The sequence below is a fragment of the Piliocolobus tephrosceles genome, chromosome X, assembly GCF_002776525.5.
Source record: "Piliocolobus tephrosceles isolate RC106 chromosome X, ASM277652v3, whole genome shotgun sequence".
In the NCBI taxonomy this organism is placed as follows: Eukaryota; Metazoa; Chordata; class Mammalia; order Primates; family Cercopithecidae; genus Piliocolobus; species Piliocolobus tephrosceles.
In genome coordinates, this window is record NC_045455.1 from 43,148,699 (window position 1) to 43,161,181 (window position 12,483).

A 12,483-nucleotide genomic window follows, 5' to 3' on the forward strand; every position below is an offset into this window, starting at 1 on the left:
AATTCCCACCCCAATACTGCGCTTTAAGCAAACAGGCACACCAGGAGATTATACCCACACCTGGCCGGGAGGGTCCCACGGCCACGGAGCCTCCCTCATTGCTAGCACAGCAGTCTGCGATCTTACCGCAAGGCAGCAGCGAGGCTGGGGGAGGGGCGCCCACCATTGCTGAGGCTTAAGTAGGTAAACAAAGCTGCTGGGAAGCTCGACCTGGGTGGAGCTCACAGCACCTCAAGGAAACCTGCCTGTCTCTGTAGACTCCACGTCTGGGGACAGAGCTCACAGCAGCTCAAGGAAACCTGCCTGTCTCTGTAGAATCCACCTCTGGGGACAGGGCACAGCTAAAAAACAACAGGGGAAGTAGCAGAGGCCTGTGCAGACGCGAATGACTCTGTCTGACAGCTTTGCAGAGAGCAGTGGATCTCCCAACACGGAGGTTGAGATCTGAGAAGGGGCAGGCTGCCTGCTCAAGTGGGTCCCTGACCCCTGAGTAGCCTAACTGGGAGACATCCCCCACTAGGGGCAGTATGACACCCCACACCTCACAGGGTGGAGTACACCCCTGAGAGGAAGCTTCCAAAGTAAGAATCAGACAGGTACACTCGCTGTTCAGCAATATTGTATCTTCTGCAACCTCTGCTGCTGATACCCAGGCAAACAGCGTCTGCAGTGGACCTCAAGCAATCTCCAACAGACCTACATCTGAGGGTCCTGACTATTAGAAGGAAAACTATCAAACAGGAAGAACACCTATACCAATTTCCAGGTGTTGTGTGTCCCAGTACGTCACCATCATCAAAGACCAGAGGCAGATAAAACCACAAAGATGGGGAAGAAGCAGGGCAGAAAAGCTGGAAATTCAAAAAATAAGAGCACATCTCCCCCTGCAAAGGAGCACAGCTCATCGCCAGCAACAGATCAAAGCTGGTCAGAGAATGACTTTGACGAGATGAGAGAAGAAGGCTTCAGTCCATCAGACTTCTCAGAGCTAAAAGAGGAATTACGTACCCAGCGCAAAGAAACCAAAAATCTTGAAAAAAGAGTGGAAGAATTGATAGCTAGAATAACTAATGCAGAGAAGGTCATAAATAAAATGACAGAGATGAAAACCATGACATGAGAAATAAATGACAAATCCACAAGCTTCAGTAACCGACTCGATCACCTGGAAGAAAGAGTATCAGCGATTGAGGATCAAATGAATGAAACGAAGCAAGAAGAGAAACCAAAAGAAAAAAGAAGAAAAAGAAATGAACAAAGCCTGCAAGAAGTATGGGATTATGTAAAAAGACCAAATCTACATCTGATTGGGGTGCCTGAAAGTGAGGGGGAAAATGGAACCAAGTTGGAAAACACTCTTCAGGATATCATCCAGGAGAACTTTCCCAACCTAGTAGGGCAGGCCAACATTCAAATTCAGGAAATACAGAGAACGCCACAAAGATACTCCTCGAGAAGAGCAACTCCAAGACACATAATTGCCAGATTCACCAAAGTTGAAATGAAGGAAAAAATCTTAAGGGCAGCCAGAGAGAAAGGTCGGGTTACCCACAAAATGAAGCCCATCAGACTGACAGCAGATCTCTCGGCAGAAACTCTACAAGCCAGAAGAGAGTGGGGGCCAATATTCAACATTCTTAAAGAAAAGAATTTTCAACCCAGAATTTCATATCCAGCCAAACTAAGTTTCATAAGTGAAGGAGAAATAAAATCCTTTACAGATAAGCAAATGCTTAGAGATTTTGTCACCACCAGGCCTGCCTTACAAGAGACCCTGAAGGAAGCCCTAAACTTGGAAAGGAACAACCGGTACCAGCCATTGCAAAAACATGCCAAAATATAAAGACCATCGAGGCTAGGAAGAAACTGCATCAACTAATGAGCAAAATAATCAGTTAATATCATAATGGCAGGATCAAGTTCACACATATCAATATTAACCTTAAATGTTAATGGACTAAATGCTCCAATTAAAAGACACAGACTGGCAAACTGGATAAAGAGTCAAGACCCATCAGTCTGCTGTATTCAGGAGACCCATCTCACATGCAGAGACATACATAGGCTCAAAATAAAGAGATGGAGGAAGATCTACCAAGCAAATGGAGAACAAAAAAAAGCAGGGGTTGCAATCCTAGTATCTGATAAAATAGACTTTAAACCATCAAAGATCAAAAGAGACAAAGAAGGCCATTACATAATGGTAAAGGGATCAATTCAACAGGAAGAGCTAACTATCCTAAATATATATGCACCCAATACAGGAGCACCCAAAATCATAAAGCAAGTCCTTAGAGACTTACAAAGAGACTTAGACTCCCATACAATAATAATGGGAGACTTCAACACTCCACTGTCAACATTAGACAGATCAACGACACAGAAAGTTAACAAGGATATCCAGGAATTGAACTCATCTCTGCACCAAGTGGACCTAATAGACATCTATAGAACTCTCCACCCCAAATCAACAGAATATACATTCTTCTCAGCACATCGCACTTATTCCAAAATTGACCACATAATTGGAAGTAAAGCACTCCTTAGCAAATGTAAAAGAACAGAAATTATAACAAACTGTCTCTCAGACCACAGTGCAATCAAACTAGAACTCAGGACTAAGAAACTCAATCAAAACTGCTCAACTACATGGAAACTGAACAACCTGCTCCTGAATGACTACCGGGTACATAACGAAATGAAAGCAGAAATAAAGATGTTCTTTGAAACCAATGAGAACAATGATACAACATACCAGAATCTCTGGGACACATTTAAAGCAGTGTGTAGAGGGAAATTTATAGCACTAAATGCCCACAAGAGAAAGCTGGAAAGATCTAAAATTGACACCCTAACATCACAATTAAAAGAACTGGAGAAGCAAGAGCAAACACATTCAAAAGCTAGCAGAAGGCAAGAAATAACTAAGATCAGAGCAGAACTGAAGGAGATAGAGACACAAAAAACCCTCCAAAAAATCAATGAATCCAGGAGTTGGTTTTTTGAAAAAATCAACAAAATTGACAGACTGCTAGCAAGACTAATAAAGAAAAAAAGAGAGAAGAATCAAATAGACGCAATAAAAAGTGATAAAGGGGATATCACCATGGACCCCACAGAAATACAAACTACCATCAGAGAATACTATAAACACCTCTACGCAAATCAACTAGAAAATCTAGAAGAAATGGGTAATTTCCTGGACACATACATCCTCCCAAGACTAAACTAGGAAGAAGTTGAATCCCTGAATAGACCAATAGTAGGCTCTGAAATTGAGGCAATAATTAATAGCCTACCAACCAAAAAAAGTCCAGGACCAGATGGATTCACAGCTGAATTCTACCAGAGGTACAAGGAGGAGCTGGTACCATTCCTTCTGAAACTATTTCAATCAATTGAAAAAGAGGGAATCCTCCCTAACTCATTTTATGAGGCCAACATCATCCTGATACCAAAGCCTGACAGAGACACAACAAAAAAAAGACAATTTTAGACCAATATCCCTGATGAACATCGATGCAAAAATTCTCAATAAAATACTGGCAAACCGGATTCAGCAGCACATCAAAAAGCTTATCCACCATGATCAAGCGGGCTTCATCCCTGGGATGCAAGGCTGGTTCAATATTCGCAAATCAATAAATGTAATCCAGCATACAAACAGAACCAAAGACAAAAACCACATGATTATCTCAATAGATGCAGAAAAGGCTTTTGACAAAATTCAACAGCCCTTCATGCTAAAAACGCTCAATAAATTCGGTATTGATGGAACGTACCTCAAAATAATAAGAGCTATTTATGACAAACCCACAGCTAATATCATACTGAATGGGCAAAAACTGGAAAAGTTCCCTTTGAAAACTGGCACAAGACAGGGATGCCCTCTCTCACCACTCCTATTCAACATAGTGTTGGAAGTTCTGGCTAGGGCCATCAGGCAAGCGAAAGAAATCAAGGGTATCCAGTTAGGAAAAGAAGAAGCCAAATTGTCCCTGTTTGCAGAGGACATGATTGTATATTTAGTAAACCCCATCGTCTCAGTCCAAAATCTCCTTAAGCTGATAAGCAACTTCAGCAAAGTCTCAGGACACAAAAGTAATGTGCAAAAATCACAAGCATTCTTATACCCAGTAACAGACAAACAGCCAAATCATGAATGAACTTCCATTCACAATTGCTTCAAAGAGAATAAAATACCTAGGAATCCAACTTACAAGGGACGTAAAGGACCTCTTCAAGGAGAACAACAAACCACTGCTCAATGAAATAAAAGAGGACTAACAAATGGAAGAACATACCATGCTCATGGATAGGAAGAATCAATATCGTGAAAATGGCCATACTGCCTAGGGTTATTTACAGATTCAATGCCACCCCCATCAAGCTACCAATGAGTTCCTTCACAGAATTGGAAAAAACTGCTTTAAAGTTCATATGGAAGCAAAAAAGAGCCCGCATTGCCAAGACAATCCTAAGTCAAAAGAACAAAGCTGGAGGCATCACGCTACCTGACTTCAAACTATACTACAAGGCTACAGTAACCAAAACAGCATGGTGCTGGTACCAAAACAGAGATATAGACCAATGGAACAGAACAGAGTCCTCAGAAATAATACCACACATCTACAGCCATGTGATCTTTGACAAACCTGATAAAAACAAGAAATGGGGAAACGATTCCCTATTTAATAAATGGTGCCGGGAAAATTGGCTAGCCATAAGTAGAAAGCTGAAACTGGATTCTTTCCTTACTCCTTATATGAAAATTAATTCAAGATGGATTAGAGACTTAAATGGTAGACCTAATACCATAAAAACCCTAGAAGAAAACCTAGGTAGTACCATTCAGGACATAGGCATGGGCAAGGACTTCATGTCTAAAACACCAAAAGCAACGGCAACAAAAGCCAAAATTGACTAATTAAACGAAAGAGCTTCTGCACAGCAAAAGAAACTACCATCAGAGTGAACAGGCAACCTACAGAATGGGAGAAAATTTTTGCAATCTACTCATCTGACAAAGGGCTAATATCCAGAATCTACAAAGAACTCAAACAAATTTACAAGAATAAAAAAAACAACCCCATCAAAAAGTGGACAAAGGATATGAACAGACATTTCTCAAAAGAAGACATACAGCCAACAGACACATGAAAAAATGTTCATCATCACTCGCCATCAGAGAAATGCAAATCAAAACCACAATGAGATACCATCTCACACCAGTTAGAATGGCAATCATTAAAAAGTCAGGAAACAACAGGTGCTGGAGAGGATGTGGAGAAATAGGAACACTTTTACACTGTTGGTGGGATTGTAAACTAGTTCAACCATTATGGAAAACAGTATGGCAATTCCTCAAGGATCTAGAACTAGATGTACCATATGACCCAGCCATCCCACTACTGGGTATATACCCAAAGGATTATAAATCATGCTGCTATAAAGACACATGCACACGTATATTTATTGCGGCACTATTCACGATAGCAAAGTCTTGGAATCAACCCAAATGTCCATCTGTGACAGACTGGATTAAGAAAATGTGGCACATATACACCATGGAATACTATGCAGCCATAAAAAAGGATGAGTTTGCGTCCTTTGTAGGAACATGGATGCAGCTGGAAACCATCATTCTTAGCAAACTATCACAAGAACAGAAAACCAAACACCACATGTTCTCACTCATAGGTGGTAACTGAACAATGACATCACTTGGACTCGGGAAGGGGAACATCACACATCGGGGCCTATCGTGGGGAGTGGGGAGGGGGGAGGGATTGCATTGGGAGTTATACCTGATATAAATGACGAATTGATGGGTGCTGACGAGTTGATGGGTGCAGCACACCAACATGACACAAGTATACATATGTAACAAACCTGCACGTTATGCACATATACCCTAGAACTTTAAGTATAATAAAAAAAATAAATAAAAAGAAAAAAGAAAAAAAATTCAGAGAGGATGCAACCAGACAGATTTGAACCAAAGACCACATGGTGTTACCAGATCCATTAGGATTTTGGGGACCCTGTTCACTTCAAAATATCCCATGAACTTTCTTTGCTTTCTTCTAGAGCTGGACCTCACTGAAACACCAAAAAACAAATAGGTCTAACACCAGGAGTCCAATATACTTCTGAGTCCTCACAATCGACCAGAGAGACAAAATTCAGAGGAGTGTACTAGCTTTAGAATCAAGGCTCACAAGAAACAGTGTAGCACTTTCTGTTCATCTGGAGTGCTTCACACATACAGACAAAAGACAAGACATAACTAAACATATAATAACACATACGAATAAAGGTGTTATTTTAAAACATAAAAAGAAATATGTCACATACTCATTTATACATAAATAAGTGAAAAATATATATGTAATGTGTGTAGTGCTGTTTGCCTAAGGTGGTATTCCCAGGGCATGTAATATATATATATATAAACACACACACACACACGTATGTGTATATATACACACATATATATGTGTATATATATACACATATATATACACGTACATATACACATACACACACATGTATCTATACACATATATGTACACACACATATATACACACACACACATTAATGCACATATACATATTCTTTAATATTTTAAAAATATTCTTTCATCAACTCTAGACCTACACTTTCTCACATTGTAACAGCTCTAAAATTGGAATGCATTTTACAATCTAAGGCACTTTATAATTCAACTGGCAGTTTTTAACCTTAGCAATGCATGTAGTGATGAATCTTACAATAGAGGTGCTTTAGGTTCCATAAATTGTGGAAAGCTAACTCTACGATAGGTATGTCTTCATACATTTCAGAGCAAACATCTTATTCCTAAGGGGTCTTCGAGCAGAAAATCCTGAGTATTCATTTGATAGAGAAAAAACTCCACTAATATACAGCAGGACAGCTATTTTGGAGAGAACCTGGCAGTACACTTAAATGAAGCAGACGTTTATATATGTCAAAGACATGCTCACAGAGGTCCAGAAAAGAAATGTCTAATGCTGCATGTGCTGGCAAAGAGCTGGAGGCAATCTGGATGCCTAGCAATGTAGTAGATAGACTGGTAGATGCACACAAATAATTATATAAGAGTTGAAAGCAAAGGACTAGATGTACACAAAGTAACAGATAATTTCAAAAACAGTACTGAGTAGAAAAAGAGATGAGAACTAAAACAAAGCATATAATTTACATTTCTGTAAAGTTAAAATAAAAGATACACATTCTCAATAATACACGTAAACAAAACATTAAAATGTTTGCATTAAGAAATGGAAGAAGGGAATGAGCTATAGGAATAAAAAGAATAAATACATTAGATAAACGGTGGCCTTTCAGGGATCAATGATGATTATGTGTCAAACTCAGGAAAATGACTAATTTAATCTTCCTCATTTTCAGTCAAACTAGAAAACCACAACAAAACTACATTAAGCACCATGGAAATAGAAAAATAATAATATTGTGCTGAGTAAGTACAGCTACAAATAAAATAATATGTAAATAGTAAATATATTATTAGTATACACCAGGCATCTATGAGCTTACATACATTGATAAATCCTCCCAATAATTTCATGGAATAAATACTATTATCATTTTATAGGAACTCAGGGAACAAACAAGGAATTTAGTAAGGCTGGAATTCAAAACCCAAACTGTGTGCACCTAGAACTGTAATTTGGATTTGTTACACTAGAGAGCCTGTCATGAATCAGCCAACATTTCTATAATATAAAGCTTACACCTAAAAAGAAGCAAAGCCGTTGGCAACCAAGCATAATGCAAGCTGAAGACAAATAATAAAAGAGGTGGCCGAATAAAATGTAAGTCTGGATATGGTATATAGGCGGCACTTAATAAAATATTTGCTGACTGAGTGGGTGAATTAATGAGTGGGAGATAACCTCAGGTTGATTCAATGAGTTGCAGGAAAGATCTGGAGAGGTGACGGTAGATGGAGTTCACGTGAAACGCAAAAAGAGTAAGGGAATACAGATGGGAAACCACTGGATGCATGGATAAATTACCAAGTGACCGAGACTAGGGAGGTGACTGTATACGGTACCTAAAAGAAAGTGTTTGGAGCTTCACTTGTGTAGAGTATAGGCTTTAGACCTCTTAGGTTTGAATCCTATCTGGCTCTATCATTTTCATCTGAATGGCCTTGGGTATGCTATTAACCACCTAGTGGTTTTGTTTTATCAGAGCAAAATGGGGTTCAGTCATTCATTTAAGAAATAGCTGGGCACTTACTTTGTGTCAGGCGCTGTTCTAAGTGCTGGAAATACAACCGTGAATACAAAAACATCCCTGTCCTCACAGACCTCATAGTCTATTCACAGACAAATAACAAACAAACAAATTCAGTCTGATGGCCGTAAAAGGCACAGAAAATGAAAGGGATGAAACAGATAAGGATACTATGTTAGTTGATAACAACAACGGCTAATACTTACTGTGGGCTTATTTTCTGTGTCCCCTCAAAATTCGTATATTGAAACCTAATCATCACTGTGAGTAGCAGGAAGTGGGGGGCCTTTGGGATGGTTAGGTTATAAGGGTAGAACCCTTATTGTTGGGATTAGTGCCCTTATAAAAGTGATCCCAGAGAGCTAGCTTACCCTTGTGCCATAGGAGGACACAGCAAGAAGTATGCAACCTGGGAGAGGGCCCCCATCAGAACCTCACCATACGAGCACCCTTATCTTGGACTGTCTTGCTTCCAGATCTGTGCAAAATAAATTTTTGTTGCTTATAGGCTACCCAGTCTATGGTATTTTGTTATAGCTGACCAAATGGACTAAGACACTAAGTAACCGGTACTATCTAACTTACTGTATGATTCATTTAATCTAATGGTTCAGGGAAAGCCTCCTCCCCTAAAAGTACCTATGTTTCACAGGGTTGCTATGAGGCTTAAATGAGGCAACACGTAAAGGTTCTCAGAACAATGTCTGGCACAGCATAAGCACTCAATAAATGTTAGCCATTCGTGTATTTTTTAAAAGTTTACCTAAACTGGTCCTTTACTTCATCAAGATTGAGGCTTTGGGTAACTTTGAGAGGCATGGGCAAGAAATTTTTCAGTGGCAGGATACTGAAGTAAGCTGGTATACAAAGGCAAGAACTAAAATAGGAGACAGACTTATCAAGTGAGATAGTCTAAGTGAAACAATAAAATGTGCAGGTAGAAAGAGCTGGACCAAGAGGAAAGATGATGGGTTTACCATGGGAAAGAAAAGATGTTCTCAGTGACAGTGGGAAAGAACTCTTCGGTCTTTCTGAAATCGCTGTAAAGTTCTCATAGCTAGTGACAACTTCATAAGTCTTACATCAAATCCTATAACCGTAGATAACCACACAATGACAAAAAACAATGACTAGAACATCTTTAATCTGTATGGCAAACATCGTTTGCTAATGATTATGGAACCTTAATTTATGCATCTTATTATGACAAAGTAACTATTTTATAGACAGAAACAGTATGTAGCAAAAGAAAGGTACCAAAGAAACCAAATTTCCAGAACAAAGATAATTATAATTTTGGCTGGTCAGGTGCGGTGGCTCATGCCTGTAATCCCAGCACTTTGGAAGGCAGAGGGAGGCGGATCACGTAAAGCCAGGAGTTTGAGATCAGTCTGGCCAACATGGCAAAAAACCGTGTCTCTATTAATAATACAAAAATCAGCCAAGCGTGGTGGCAGGCGCCTGTAATCCCAGCTACTTGGGAGGCTGAGGCAGGAGAATCACTTGAATCTGGGAGGAGGAGGTTGCAGTGAGCTGAGGTCACACCACTACACTCCAACCTGGGCAACAGAGTCAGACTCCATCTCAGAAAAAAAAAAAAATTGTAATTTTGATTCTCCCTATCAAATCAGTCGTATCAATTAGTGCTAAATGAAGTGGCAAACAACATGGTGAGAAAATACATCTAAGGAAATATACTTCCACTTTTGGAGGCCAAGATGGGTGGATCACCTGAGGTCAGGAGTTCCAGACCAGCCTGGCCAACATGGTGAAACTCCATCCCTACTAAAAACACACCAAAAATTAGCCAGGCGTGGTGGTGAGCACCTGTAATCCCAGCTATGTGGGAGGCTGAGGCAGGAGAATTGCTTGAACCCAAGAGGCAGAGGTTGCAATGAGCCAAGACCGCACCACTGCACTCCAGCCTGGGCAACGGAGCAAGACTGTCTCAAAAGAAAAAAAAAAAAAAAGAGAAAATAAACCTCATATGTGCTAGATTTTTAAAACTGAGTCTACAAAAGTAATTCATCCATATCTACCTTTAAATCATTCCATATTTCAATATTCAAATTATTATTATTATCATTTTGAGCTAGGGTCTTGCTCTGTCACTCAGGCTGGAGTGCAGTGACACGACCTCAGCTCTCTGCAATCTCTGCCCCTGGATTCAAGTGATTCTCCTGCCTCAGTCTCGGGAGTAGCAGGGCCCATAGGTGGAGCACCACCATGCAGGGCTATTTTATTTTATTTTATTTTATTTTATTTTTTTGAGGCTGAGTCTCGCTCTGTTGCCCGAACTGGAGTGCAGTGGCCGGATCTCAGCTCACTGCAAGCTCCTCCTCCTGGGTTTACGCCATTCTCCTGCCTCAGCCTCCGGAGTAGCTGGGACTACAGGCGCCCGCCACCTCGCCCGGCTAGTTTTTTTGTATTTTTAGTAGAGACGGGGTTTCACCGTGTTAGCCAGGATGGTCTCGATCTCCTGACCTCGTGATCCGCCCGTCTCGGCCTCCCAAAGTGCTGGGATTACAGGCTTGAGCCACCGCGCCCGGCCTATTTTATTTTTTTTAATAGCAAGGTGATCTCACCATGTTGCCCAGGGTGGTCTCGAACTCCCGAGCTTGACAGCAATCCACTGGCCTCAGCATCCAAAGTGCTGGGATTACAGGTGTTGGCTACCGCACCTGGCCTCCAATTATTATTATTATTATTAGTTTTTGAGACAGAGTCTTGCTCTGTTGCCCAGGCTGAAGTGCAGCGGCGTGATCATGGCTCACCGCAAACTCCACCTCCCGGGTTCAAGCGATTCTCCTGCCTCAGCCTATTGCCTCAGACTCCTGAGTGGCTGGGATTACAGACACCTGCCATCACGGCTGGCTTCTTTTTTTTTTTTTTTTCAGTAGAGCTGGGGTTTCACAATGTTGGCCAGGTTGGTCTCAAACTGCTGACCTCAGGTGATCCAACTGACAGATAAAACTGTATTTGTCAGGTACAACATAATGTTTTGAAATGTATGTACACTGTGAAATGGTTAACTCTAGCGAATTAACAAATGTTTTACCTCACATAGTTATCTTAGTAATGAGAACACTTAACATCTGCTGTGTTTTTCAAGATTACAATGTCATTAACTATAGTCACCATGCGGTACAATATATCTCTTGAATATATTCCTCCTATTCAACTGTAATAATGTATCCTTTGACCAACATCTCCCCAATCCTCCTTTACCCCAACCACGTCAGCCCTTGGTAACCACCATTCTATTCTCTACTTCTATGAACACCAAAATTATTTAAAGGCTATACTTGTCAAGAAATATAAATGTATCATTTCAAGTTCAGATAATGTGTGTGTGTATTTAATTCTTACTTACCTGCTATTTGAAGACAATAAAGCACACAGAAAACAAAATTTAAACCTGATCTTACCTTTGTAAGATAATCCACTTTCAAATTGTCGATCATCATAGTTTTCTGGGATAGCTCAATTTTTAGTAACTGAATATTATGAAGTAGTTCTTTTCGTTCAATTAGCTGCCTGGTGATTTTGACTTTACCCTCTCGCTCTTCTGATGAGGAAATATCATCCGTAGGAACTGTTGTTTCTAAACTAATATCTTCAGATTCTAGAGAACTAGAGATGTTCACTTTTTTTGACTCCTTTGAAATTTTTCGAGACATTTTTATTATTATGGATCAGTTTTCTTCTCTAATTCGATTTTAATATTCTGTAGGTTAAAAAAACAACATCAACTTAAAAATTAACTGCAGAAATCATGGACCATATTGAAGAGAGACTAAGGATTCCTTAAATAAATATTAGGCAATTTAGTGCACCCCTAATCTAGAACAGATTATTGCAGTAAGTTAGTGCTCAAATCAAACACATTAATTCCTACTACGAACTCAGTCTTCGAGGAACTTTAAAGAAACAAAACAAACAAAAAACAACAGTTCCTGGGGGGAGGAATCTTATTTGGACAAAACAAAGAAATGTACAAGATGAAGAAAAAAGCCCATCATAATCAAGAATGGTACTAAAAGCAACGCATGCTCAAAGATAACAGAAATCACGACTGAGTTGGTCAGGGAAAGGTTACACGGAGGTAGCACTTAGACTCTTGAAAAACTTGGACAGGCATAGTAAAGAGGAGAAATCATGCAGTTATTAACGATACGTGAGTGGAAGTAAAAAAA

At 39.9% G+C, this 12,483-nt stretch overlaps 1 protein-coding gene across 4 annotated transcripts in view; it reads right to left on the reverse strand.

The window, feature by feature from the left end:
- PIBF1 (progesterone immunomodulatory binding factor 1) overlaps positions 1-12,483 on the reverse strand; it is a 267,479-nt gene that overhangs the window by 254,118 nt on the left and 878 nt on the right. For all 4 annotated transcript variants that reach the window (XR_002725238.2, XM_023186443.1, XM_023186434.2 and 1 more), the window contains exon 2: positions 11,716-12,014. Coding sequence is in view for 3 of the 4 variants with exons in the window: in XM_023186443.1 (XP_023042211.1) it covers positions 11,716-11,967 (252 nt within the window). In the remaining variant the exon portion in view is untranslated. The remainder of the gene's footprint in view (positions 1-11,715; positions 12,015-12,483) is intronic.